Below are 13582 nucleotides of genomic sequence, written 5' to 3' on the forward strand. Positions count from 1 at the left end.
TGCAGTGTTTCCCAAAGGTTTTGGGCTGAGGAGGCATCTCTCTGGTAAGGAATATAAGAATGGAGAGCGGGGACTAAGAAGAGAGGCAGCCAGAACAGGGTGGAAGGTTCTGTGCAGGTTTGGGGGAAAGGAATGAGGACCAACACCAACACCTTAACATCAGAAATATAAAAGTTGTTAAAAGGCAGGACTGGCTGCTCCTGAATAACTGTGAGATTTCTGGCCTCACTCCTCACCACCACCACCACCACCACCACCACCACCACCCAGTGCTGACCTAGTACCTGGCACACAATGAAGTAGGTGCATAATTTAAGAGTTAGGTCTTTTATTTTTCAAGAAAGCTGCTCCACAAATCGCCCGTCCTTCCAGTCCCTCCCCTCTAGGGTGTCCGTCCTTAGTGTTCCCTACCCCCCAACCTTTCCAACCACTAAGGTCTGTGGTGTCACATCGGCCCTGTATAGCATCACACGGGCCCAGTGATTGCCCGGGTGTGGGACTGTGGAAGCGAGTTTGTTTGTGTGGACCCCAAGCTCAGGTCTTCAGTGCCCTCCCTCCCCATCGGGCCTACCCGACACAGTGCTCTGCATGCAGCACATACCCGATACATGCATGCTTCATGACCCATCTGCATAATCGAAAACACAAGTTTTCTTCAAGGCCTGTATTAAAGACTTGGGTCTCTGCCAAGTTCTCACACAAAGTTAACCTTGACTGACTTGGGTGCTACTCTGACAGACACCTTCTGTTAACTGATCAAATGAGTGTACTCCGATTCAGGAAGGCACGAGGGTGTGTTCTGACATCAAACTCAGTGACAAGTTCAGACTGGCTCATAGAAAGTAGGTTCTTCTTCCCTAAGGCTGTCAGGATTGAAGCTTCCATTGCCAGGGAGGACTGGGCAGAATGTGGTTGGTTTCAAATGCTACTGACAGATGGGTTTTTACCATCTGCAATGAAACCCCACATGATAAAGGTTTTACCAGCTTCCAAAGAGCCCCAGGGTATGGATGGGGTGGGCTGGCCACGGAATGATGGTTGTTGGGCCTGGGTGGATCCACAGAGTTTCATCACACTACTCTGTCCTCTTTTGTGTATGTTAAAAATAGTCCAAAATAAAAAAAAATGGTACAAAGATTCTGTGAAGAACTTGGGATCCTGCCCAAAGGAACTTGTTTCACACTCACGCTGGACCACACTGAGCTGCTGAATTTTTGCAGAGGGCACGTTTACCCCTTCAGTACAAAATGGCATGGGGCATACGTCACATTAAGATCACCCCTTTATTAGGTTCTCATTTTACATTTCCCAAGGCTAATGCAAATATCACAGAAGCTCATTTTCCTAACAACACCTTCAGCACCTTGCTATCACAGGGCACGTGTAAATCTGGGCTGAGTGGGGACTGCATCCCTCCTGAGGGCCAAGCCTTGCAGAATAACCAAGCACTGAAAGAAAAACTGGAACTGAAGGGAGACAGGGAACAAGGAGATCTAAGTTGTGACCATTACCTGTTAAAAATATCATCATCTTCACCTCCCCAGCCCCAATAATTATTAGGAAATCCATTGATGGTGAGAAACTGTTGTTTACTTAGAGCAGAGACACCTCCAAAATACTGAACATACGGCAGGCTGGGGGAAAAAACACACACAGGGGATCAATGGTTAATAAGCTTTGACTTTCTCAAAACAAAGCTTGCTCAAAACAGAAACACTTCTACAGTTATTTTTATTCTCTGAAATTTTTTAATTGGGGATTTATGAGGGTTTTCTTTGTTTTGTTTTTTTCTGTTTTTTTGTTGTTGTTTTTTTAAGCAGATGCAGATTATTTTAGAGACGATCCAGATAGCAAAAAGTAGAGTCTTCCTGGGGCGGCCAGGATGGCTCAGTTGGTTAGAGCGCGAGCTCTCAATAGCAAGGTTGCCGGTTCGATTCCCACATGGGCCACTGTCAGCTGCACCCTCCACAACTAGATTGAAGACAACGAGCTGCCGCTGAGCTTCCAGAAGGGCAGTCAGATGGCTCAGTTGGTTAGAGCACAAGCTCTCAATAGCAAGGTTGCCAGTTCAATCCCCACATGGGATGGTGGCCTGCGCCCCCTGCAACTAAAGATTGAAAATAGCGACTGGACTTGGAGCTGAGCTGCACCCTCCACAACTAGATTGAAGGACAAAGACTTGGAGCTGATGGGCCCTGGAAAACACACTATTCCCCAATATTCCCCAATAAAAAATTAAAAAAGAAAAAAAGTAGAGTCTTCCTCTAAGAATACCATGTTGCTTCTGTGGTGATCTAGGAAAATTAGTCAGTGACTGACGCGAACACAAGCCCAGTTTTTCGGCACCACTCAGGAAACTGCTTCCCAAGTGTCCTGCTCCTGGGCAGGAAAACCTTATCGAGGAGGTCCTAGAATCTGAGAGTGATTTAGAGCCTACCTGTGCCCAGCCTGTTATGCCCTATCCCACCTACCAGTCTAGTATTCCAAAGGTATAGTGGCTTGAACACTGACTCCAACAGCCAAGATAGCATTTCTGAAGATTTTCTAATATAAAATTTTCTGAGACGTTTCTACCATATCCAAACATAGCAAAATGTTTAAGCAACAGGATGTCTGGGCTCTCATCTGTGCAAGGCTTTTTGTGTTTCAATATTTCAATGGTTAAGCACCATGGCCTCCTGAGGGATACAGAGGAAGAAACACCGATGAGAAATGTTAAGAATCAGGACGTACAAAGAGCATGGGTCCTTTAATGGCTGTGGTTTTGTGACGACCCTTGTGTGTGCAATTCCAACCACACTCAGGCTCTTACTGGAATCCAAAGAGACCAAAACCTATTACCCATTATGGAAAACTCTAACTCAGACTTGGAGAGAGGGAGGGAGAAGTCAGCCAAGCCATAGAGAACACATGAAAAAAAAAAAAAAAAAAGCCATTATAATTTTCAAATATATGTAGGAATTCTGACTGTAAGTAACCACAGGCAAAGATCCCTGAGGGTCTGCTTTAATGGATCTAAGGTGATCTATTTGTAATAAGGTGTCACCATCACAGAGGTGCCAAGTCATCCACCTTTCGGCTTACCTCACAGTACAGTCTGCACTTGTCATGGGACTGTTTGAACCAGAGGTGGCCCAGCCAATGAAGTTTTTTGATAATCCGTTTTTACAGAAATGGACTCAGCCACTTCAAGAGGAAGTACAAGCTAAGTTGACAAGATCTGTTTTTGCTGTCTGTGCTGCTTTCTCTTACCTCCTCCTGCCCCATCCCCCAAGGCTAAGAGGTTCTGGGGAAAACAGACATGGTGTTGTGGTAAAGAATTAAGTGATCACCATCATACTTCAAGAGAGGAATTAAGAGCCAGGGTATGAGCCTGTGTATCTCAAAGAGAAGAAGATACACAAACAGGGAGGGAGGGAAGATACCAGGGCAGAGAGTGACGTTTATAGTCAATTTTTCCCCCTTTAAGACAGCAAGTTTAGGGCCTTTGATCTGGAGGAACGACTTCATAACATCCCCATATTCATCTCAAAGACCTCATGCCCTCTGCAAGGGAGGACAGAAAGGATTATGAGAATAAAATGAGTACGAAAGAAGGCATTTGTATCTAAACCAAAGGACTACAGGCCAGCCCAGGCCAGCCACACTGTGGTAATTGGCCCGAGAAAGGGAGTCTATACACATGGCACCTGCAGCACCGCTTCCTGAAGCTTCTTACAGCATGGATGGAAAGGTCAGGTTATGCAACTGATAGGTGATTTTTAAACCATTTTTATGTTAATACAAATATGGGTAAATTATGGAACAAAATACACATTTTTTTTTAAGATAAAACAATGTACTACAAGGTAATTTTCCACCTACGACAATATGCTTTGGATTATACCAGTGTCCCGGGAGCAGGCATCAGCTGACTTCCTCACTAGGGGCATTTTGGTAGAAACATTTGGGCCTCAGGTTTAAGCAAAAGACTGTGCGTTGCTGAGAAACAGCATCATGTTCCTTCTTAAAGTACCAAGGAACATTTGCTGAGGTATCCAAGTCCAAGCATTTACTGGGGGAAAATGATTCCAGTTTGCTTCCCAAACTGTGGGAAGGGAAGGGGAGAGAAGCAAGGAAACATAGCATCTATCTGGAGTCTAAAGACGAGAGCCATCCCAAACATGAAACACTCTTCTTGTTTGGATGTGCAGAGATTATAGGCGTTTCTGGACTCCATTTTGCTCCTCAAGTAATAACTGACTTTGGGCTTACAAAGCACCCATTTCTCAGCGGAGGCATTCTTCTCCAGAGCCTAAAGAGACATTCCTGGGCCGGAGGAACTGCATTTCCCAGTTGTCGTATCATAGAGAAACGTGTGTTCTGTGGACTCTGGTGAACAGCGCTTACCTAAATCCAAACTTATCCATTGCTACGGAAATGTGCCGTGGCTGTGAGAAACACCTGTAGGTGTTCCGGTCGTCCATGGGAATGAGGTCCACGTCACTGAACACGAAGCAGGTGTAGTCATAGTCCTTCAAGGCCTCGCGAAAGCCAATGTTGAGGAGCTTCGCGCGATTGAACATGGAGTCTCCAGCCTAGTGCAGAAACAAAAGAAGGGCGATCAGATGCCAGAAGGCCTTTGAGCAGAACACAGGGACTGGTAAGTCGGCCACTACACATGGTCATTAGTCCACTCTCAGGCCTCATTTTTCTGCCCTCATTTACAAATTAATACCAAATGGTATGCCCTGCGTCAGCAATCCCCCACTTCTCGGAATTATCCTGCAGGACTTACAAATGTGCGAATGATATATGAACAATGTTGTTCCCAATGGGGGTGTTCATCATAACGAAAGATTGCAAACAATGACATAAGCATCATGAGGGAACTGGTTAAATAAATCATGGCACGTTCGTGTAATGGAATAGAGCTATTTAAAAAAAATATGGAAGCTCTAAAAGGAAATGATCTTCAAAATAGTACTGTTAGGTGAAAAGGCATTTAAACATGTGTCATTTATTTATGTACTGTATGTAGACTAATTCTAGGAAAGAGACTCAGGAAACCAGTGCCTATGGGACTTTTCACTTCTCTCCTGTTTAAATGGTTGTGCCTATCAGGTACCTGTCACTAACTCGGCACCAGAGAAGTGTGACGAATCCAATTCAACCTCTTCCCCTACGGTGCTCACAGAGTATGGTGGGAAGCAGTGTGGCACACACACCACAATAGAAACAGGGTGTATGAGAGAGGACAAAGCCTGCTTCAGAATGCCGACCACTGGGTCCCAAGTCGATTCATGCAAAGGTATTTCTTATTTTATTTACTTGTTTATTTTCAGTCTTTCCCACTAGAATGTATGCTCAATGAAGGCTGGAATTTTTTACTATTTATTCACCTACTACCTCGAACACTGCCTGGTATAAAATAAGAGCTCAATAAATAACTGCTGGATGGATAGATGACTGGATGGATGGATGGATGGATGGATGGATGGATGGATGGATGGGTGGATGGATGGACGACAGACTGATGAATGAGTTTCAACATGCAATGGCTGAGAGCAATCCTTCCTGTGAAGCTCCAACCAAACAGTCCCCTAAGGGTCACCAGCATGGATCTCTGATCTTACCAAGTCCCATGGCCCTAAGTTAGTAAGGACACTAATAGCATCAACACTGCCATCCTTACACTTACCAGTTCATAAGCCCTCCCACACACGTGCTCTCATCCTGACCGGAATCCTCGTAACAACGCCAGGAGGAAACTAAGGCCACATATTGGACACAGCTGGGACTAGAACCCAACTGTCATGCAGGGTGTCATGCGGGGTCTCTGGTCCCGCTCCCCACATAAGAATGCAGGACGTGGTGAGGCCAAAAAGGAACACCCACGGAGCCATAGATAGAGGAGTCATACCACTATTGTCTCACTGGCGGCTAGGTTGGAGACACAGGAAGCAGGAGCCATATGACCTACAACCCGCCGTCCGCTTCTCTGCCCACCAACCTCATTTGCTAACTGCAATCTGCCGTGCTAACTGCAGTCGGCCTCTGTAATCCGCAACCCATAATCCGCGTTTGCTAGCTTAGCCACGGCAGTTATATCAGTGGTCAATGACTAACTGGTAACAGCTGATGGCCACCCAGTCACAGCTGACGACCATCCACCACCCGACCCATCACCTTTCCACGTGAGGCCAAACCTGGAAACCACTCTCTGGGACTCTGTCCCCACACCAACACTCCGGAATCCTCACTTTATGCTCTTTCCCAGTATCTCTTGGGATCAACAAGATCAGGGCCCCCATGGGGAAAAACATGTCCCACCAGGGCCTGCAGTGGCTACACAGTTTCAAAAGGGGGATGCCCAAAGTCCTCTCTCCAGACTCCTGAGAGGACTTGCAAACTGGTGCTTCACAAGGCTCCCTGTGTGAATACAGAGCGAGAGGACAGCACCACAACCACCCCGCCTCAGGTGGGTGACTCAGGGAAATGAACCACTTAAGGAAAACAAGTACCAGGAAGCCAGACAAGCAGCCCAGAGAATACTGAATGAATTAAGGAAACCTCTTACACAAGAGCCCCTTGTTCAGCCCTTGACAAGGATTTCTAACCATATACGGTGAAAAGAGAACACTGACCAATGGCACACACTGTATTCTTTGGCTGTCCCACCAGTTATCTAGAATTCTGCCTTCAGCCAATTCTGTGTAAGTCATGAGGCAAAAAGTTCAAAGTTTAGGGCCTGCATGTGAAAACTATGAAGTTGTAATTATTATTATTATTATTATTATTATTATTATTATTGCAACAATGCATTGCTAATATTCACTGGGGGATATGATATACCAGGCACAGGATAAGTGTTTTACATGCATGACGTGTCATTAATCATCTTCAACAACCTTGTGACAACATTCACCCCAACCCAGATCTACTTCATTCCTCCCACACCTTTCGACCTTTCAGTGATGGGGAAAGGCCTGCACCTGGTAATTTCCATTTTGCTCCTCCAGCCCCATGAAGACCCGAAAAGAGTTAGCTTTCTCTGAACATTTTTAAACACAATTCAGACCCACTGAACACTTTTCCAACGAGTGAAAGGGCAGTGTCTAAACATAGCCTCTCCACACCTGTGTAGCAGAACCCCGAGGGTGGCTGCCCAACACTCCCTTCTCTTAGCACACTCCCCAATAACAGAGGCAGGGGGCTCTTACCCACAGGACCTGGTCTCCTGGCCACAACTGTTGCCTGACTGAGACTTTTAACGAAGCATTTTTTCTTTCCCAGGAACTGGAAATTTGGAGCCATAAATGGGCACCTCTGGAGCCAGGCTCCTAAAACAATGGCAGCCTAGAGGAGGAAACCAAGGAGCAGACCTGGTTCTGCCTGTTCCCATGTGTGATACAACAGTTCCTGCGACTCAATAAGGCTCTCCAGTGTCTGGCCCACACTTAGAACCTGAACTACACGTCCCTCCTCCCATCCTTCCTCCCAGACTGGCCTCACCTGTGTGATCCTGGGAGCGGAGAATGGCAATGTACATTTTTGTAGGTGTTAGCCCCTAGGGAACACCAGATCAGCAGAACAATAGATAAGGAAAGAATACATCTTCATCTTCCTTCCCTGGGATAACCAACATCAGCTCTAGGCTTCTTTGGGTGGAATGCTGTAACACCTTGGTAACTTTCTTGACAAGAAAGGCCCTGGCAAGTCCACCAACCACCGCCAACAGCAGGTGCCATTCCTCTCAAGGGCTAGGAAGATGCCCAGCCATCATTCCTGCCCCTCCTCACCGGCACATTCATCCAGTGCACCTGCTACTTCATTCACTCAAGTAAACATTTATCAAGCACCTACTGTTGGCCAAGCTAAAATGTTATGACAGACACACGCATTTTTATCCCAGGAATGCCAGCTTTTTTATTCATTAGCTATGTGACTTTTGGGCAAATCATACCTCTAGGCCTCAATTCAATTTCCTCATTTGGTCATGGGGCGACAACAGGTAGGTTGTATTAAAGAGACATGCATGGAGAGGCCTTAGCACACTGCCTGGCAACAACGTCAGCTATCATCATGACAGCACAGGTTTTCCCATCCATTTTGAATACTCAGAACTTTCAAATTTCTCCCAGAGATCCAACCTGGAGATTCCTCCTCCTCTCATATTTGTGTGTGTCCTTCCCATTCAATTTCAAGATTCCTCCCAAATCCTGCTTCTCAGAAGGAGGGGGATTTCTTAAAAGGATCAAGGCTCCAGTGAGTTAGGCTATGGCTCACATTAGAGTCTCTAAACATACTAGCAGAGGAAACAGACCTTTAGAGACGTGAAATGCTTGGGAAGTCACACTTGGTGAATGGGATCTAGTGCACTGGAAGATGATGGTGACCCTATGAAAGACTGAGCTTTTTAAAGCATAGGCTTTATTTTATGTTAGTAGATAAGAGTTATACTTATCCCTTCCTTCTAAGACAACTGGCTCCTCTTAACAGAGGGAGAGCACAAAAGGAAAGAAGAAAGGCAAAAATGACATGGCATTCCTACAACTGGACAGGGCAGCTGTCGCACTGACCAAAGCTCACAGAGAAGTCTTTTATGACTGGGCATACAATCCTCACAGCGGGTGTATGAGTTGGTCCAGCAGAACCAATAATGGCCAGTACAGAGAAGACAGAAGTGTGGGCTTAGTCAGGCATGCTGGCCTGGTGTAGAATGAGGGGACTTGAGGTGGGAGGCCTGACACAGGCCTGAAGGCCAAGCTCCTCAGAGGAGAGAACAGAAGAAAGAGGCCACCTTCAGACATATGCAGCAAACCAGTGCCCTTCTGGCTGATCTGGGTGGCAGAGAGGCGTGTCTTTAACAAGTAACAGATGGCTCTCAAGGTCTATTAAAACCTTCTTCTGGAGCCCTCATTTACAGTAAAGACCAGAAAGAGCAAACAGTATGTCCACTGCAAATGGAATCCTCCTACACTACTGATGGGAATGTAAAACGGTGCAGCCATCTTGGAAAGCAGTGTGGCAGTTCCTCAGATAGATAGTTACCATATGACCCAGAAATTAAGTACATACCCGAGAGAAATAAAAACATATGTCCACATAAAAGCTTTTATACAGTGTTCACAGCAGCATTATTCACAATAGCTAAAAAGTGGAAACAGCACACATGTCCATCAACATATGAATGGATAAACAAAATGTGATATATATCCATATAATGGAATATTATTCAGCAATAAAAAGGAATGAAGTACAAACACATTCTACAACTTGGATGCACCTTGAAAACATTATGCTAGGTGAAAGTCAGTCCAAAGGATCACATATTTGTTAGGACTCCATTTAAATTAATGTCCAGAACAGGCAAATCCACAAGCAGAGAGATTAGTGGTTGCCCATGGCTGGGGGAAAACAGAGGGATTGGGAGTTCAGCGGCGTGAGGTAGCTTTATGGCATAATGACAATGCTCTAAAATTGGTCTTGTGGTGATGGATGCATAACTCTGAATATACGAAAAGCCACTGAGTTAAATACTCAAAATAGGTGAATTGCATGATGTGTGATTATATCTCAATAAAGCAGTTACCAAAAAAAAAGAAAAGAGCAAGCCAGCCCCAGAGACAGAAGAGGACCAGAGGATCCTGTTTCTCCTTCTCTCATATATTTATTGAGTGTCTACCTCATGCTTATCAGTAGGGATATAGAAAAGGAAAAGACACAGGCCCACTTCTTAGGTGTTTTCAAGTTAAATAAGCAATTGTAATAGATGATTAATGCTTTATGGTGGACAGCTGGGAGGGGAAGGGAGGGGAGGAGAGGGGAGGGGAGGGGAGCAAAGGTACTGAGCCAAGTGCAAATGGGAAAGGTGGAGCTGGAGACACTAACCTAGTCCTAGGGGATCGGAGAAGGCTTCAGAAAAGTTAGCCAAGTTTAGTGGGGAGGTCTGGTAAGAGTATTCCCTAGGAGAGAGCAGCATTTGTAAAGGCTGTAAGGAAAAGGGAACATTCAAGGAACTACAAGAAAGACAGAATGTGGAAGCCAGAATAAGACTTGAAGGGAGAGGTGGGCCAAATCATAGAATGGAGGAGGAGGCTGGGTACTCTGCTAAAATACTCAGGCTTTATCTTTGATTTAGGCCACAGGGAGCCTTTGAAGGTTTTAAACAAGGATTATGTTTTGCATGTCAAGTAGGGCTTGTGCCCCACCCCCCAATTGAAGGCAGGGAGACTGGTTTGGAAGCTGCTACTTGATTCATGTGAGACCCCGAGACCAGGCAGTAATGGTGGGCAAGTGGAGAAGGCATGCCCTGGGGCTAAGGCAGGGCCTCCACTTCCCCACTTCATGCCGCCCCTGCTCCATGGACATGAGCACTGCACTTGCAAGCAGCCTTTGTGGGGCTTTTGGGACAGATACCCAAGTCTGGTCCAATCCCTAGGCAAATTCTGACTGTAGTTAAGCCAAGTGCAACTTTCCCCTGATTCCAACAGGGGACAGATAACCAAGTAGGAAAAGCCATGGCTCCTGCTTGTCCAAGTTCTAATAGTCTCTAGAAGATCTGTCAAACCACCCTGCTTTCCCTGGATGTCAGGCACACATATGCTCAGCAGCAGACATGTCCCCAGACCATGATGGCTCGGGGACTGACCATGCCTGGTCCCCTCTCCAGCAAAAGACACAGCAGCAGTGAGGTTGGAAACATCAACCCCAAGCCAAGACACTCGAGGAATCAGAATTTCTGTGATGGGAGAGACAATGTCACTTCTGAGCATAGGCTCTTGCCCATCACAATGCCACTCCCCTCTGTCCCAAGGCTCTCACCCCATCAATCCTGAAGCAGGTCTGCAGTCAGTGGAAATGTTTGCCGAAACACCCTCCGCGTGCTTTTCTGTGCCCACTGAGACACCGAGGAAAGGCCTGGACAAAATGGGCGATAGGAAAGCAGAGGAAGCTCTGGCTGGGCAGTCCTGCAGTGGGACCTGGGGATGGTAGACAGGCTGGCTGGGAGGTGATCCCCAGAGACTGCTGGGAAGGGCCTGGGATTATACAAATGCTGAGTGTGTGGAGGGCTAATAGCAACTCACCCATGAGTTCACAGCAGTTGGACCTCTAGCTTTTAACCATAATAATACGGTAGCCCGGAGCTTGGCCAGGCCTTCAGCAAAACCTGGATCTGAGACTTACGTTTTTCACTCCGTGACTTTCGAATGGGCCCTCCAGGATCAGGAAGCTGACAGGTTGGTTCTCTGCTTGACAAAGTAATTCCTCACAAGAGTGAGTACATCCTTGGCCCACGACAGACTAGAACATAGGTCAGAGGCTGTAAATTGCCTTCAGAGAGAACTGGCCTAAAAGAACAGTCCGCGGGGATTCTGGGTGAGGTGAACACAGAGGAGCCATAGCGGGATGTCTGCCTCTCTGCCTGTTCCTGAGGCACTGACTTTCTGCACAAAAACACTTTAGAAAATAAAGCCTTCTCTTTCAGAAAGCAATTTGGCTGTTTATCTTAAGAACTATAAAAATGTTTAAACCATTTCCAAACCCGTAATCCTGTATCGAAAAACCTAGCCTGGGGAAACGTAAATGTGGAAGATGCAAACACAGAATAAGCTTCACACTCAAAGATGTTCATCTTGGCATTATTGACACTGGTGAGAAAGCGGAAATGACCTACAGGCCTGCTGCAGAGGAAAGGCTAAGTTAATTACAGTAGAACTGCATGCTGAGTTACTATGAAGGCATGGAAAGTGACGATTATGAAGACTATGAAACAACATGGGAAGATGCTGATGATACAGAATTTAAGAAAGAAGCAGGATATAAAAGTCTATCTACATACAGTATGAGCTCACCTGTGGCTTGATTTTAAGAAGGCAAAGTCTCTTAGACCTCTACACAGTGGGCGGGCATTTCTAAGCAAGCCCACAGAGCTCACGGCCTTGCTTGGGAGACCTCGGGACCCGGGCATGGCACACTGGCAGGATTATTACACAGCTTCCCCTGACCAGCAGGGCCTGGGCTCTGGGTTTGATTTGGGGGCATGTGGACATTACCAGGGTGGCAGCAGTGGTGGTGGCAGCAGTAGCAGCAGTCACAGCAGTAGTTAGGTCAACACTCCTTTATCTCTTTCTCTCTCTCTCTTTCTCTCTAGGAGGTGGAGGGTATAGACGAGGAGGTAGGTGGAGAATAAGAAGCAGACCACAGAGAGAAGCTCCTCCTTCAGCTGGCTTTGCTACAAACAGAATTAACAAGTAAAGGCAAAAGGCCACCCCAGGAAGGAAAAAAAAGAAAAAAGAGAGAAGGATGGATGCAAGGGAGAGAGATAAGGAAAGAGGCAACTGTCACGGCTGCAGAGCACAAAGGGCCCATTTTGACCACCCTTGTTCCAGGGCAAAGGCAAATTCCTAATAAGCGGTTATTCCGTCCCAAAGTCAAGGGTGACCAGAGAAAATGGCATTTCCCAGAAGAATGTCCGGGGAGGTGATTCACCAGCGCGGTGAGTACCTCTAAGTGCTTTGACATGTTCCCCAGGAGAACGGAGCAAGTCATGGACAGAGAGGGGGAAACACAAAGCAAAGGAGACATCCGATCACTGGGGCAGCGCAGAAACAGTAGTGGGACACTGACACTCTCAGCCCTCCCACAACCCTCTGGCGCCCCAGGCTCCAAAAGGTCCCCGTGCTCTGCCGAGAGGGTGCTGCAGGACAGGGTCAGCCTGCCCATCCCGAGCCCCATTCCTGCACACAGCAATCTGGATGCTGACAGCTCAGAGAAGAAATGGAAGGCAGGGGTGGAGGATGGTAAACAGAGATGAACGGTCAAGATAGAAACCAAACCCATGGGGGCCACAGGCCCAGGCAGCTGTCCTCAGTAATGGGATGGACTCAGGAGTCGGCTTCACCCCAATTCATCTGGGCCTCATTTAGGAACCAGCTGCCTGGCCCAGCGACAGAGATAAACTGCTGAGGTCTGGTGACAGATGCTCTTACTCACGAGGCTCCAAAGGGTTCCCTCCAAACCTGCCCACACTTGGTCCCAGGCAAGCAGCCTGGAACCACCTCACAACAGTGCAGAGATGAAAAGGAAGAGGGACAAAATTCCAAAGCCAGACAAAACCAGGTGCCCCCTCTGCTGCCCCCACACCCCAGCCCTTCAGGCCAGGGTTTAGCCGTTAGCATAATTGGGCAATTATGAACCCTCCCAGAGGGTTCTGAGGCTGTTACTCCAAAGCTACCCCCCTCCGCACCCTGTGACCCAGTGGGACTCAAGCATTGCCAAGTGGCTGTGGAGCTGTTTGTAACCCAGTAAGGGAACTGAATGCTCAGAGAATAAACATGGGAAGGTGAGGCATCGCCTTAGGCTTCAGGTGCTCTCTGTCCAATCCCAGCTCCTGCGCCCAGTCGTCATGGGACCCACACAAGCTACTTACTTACCTTCATGAGCCTTCCCTCGGCAGGAACCATGAGAATGACCATTTGCCTCCCTGGAGGGTTCTTAGGGTCAAACTTCAAAGTGAGACCATGAATGATGTTCAGTCCAAAGGACCAGAACCATAAAGAAGCTTCATGACTATCAATAACCACAGAGTTAAAGGAGG

The 13582-nt window shown here is 47.0% G+C and overlaps 1 protein-coding gene across 2 annotated transcripts in view; it reads right to left on the reverse strand.

Annotated features, from left to right (window-relative positions):
- B4GALT1 (beta-1,4-galactosyltransferase 1) overlaps positions 1-13582 on the reverse strand; it is a 49073-nt gene that overhangs the window by 3856 nt on the left and 31635 nt on the right. Inside the window, exons 3-4 of one of the 2 annotated variants that reach the window (XM_019734236.2) lie at positions 4390-4577; positions 1512-1634 (exon numbers count right to left, since the gene is read on the reverse strand). In XM_019734236.2, coding sequence (XP_019589795.2) covers positions 1512-1634; positions 4390-4577 — 311 coding nt within the window. The remainder of the gene's footprint in view (positions 1-1511; positions 1635-4389; positions 4578-13582) is intronic. The other variant, XM_074330643.1, reaches the window with a different exon arrangement.

Source organism: Rhinolophus sinicus, linkage group LG04 (genome assembly GCF_036562045.2).
Source record: "Rhinolophus sinicus isolate RSC01 linkage group LG04, ASM3656204v1, whole genome shotgun sequence".
Lineage (NCBI taxonomy): Eukaryota > Metazoa > Chordata > Mammalia > Chiroptera > Rhinolophidae > Rhinolophus > Rhinolophus sinicus.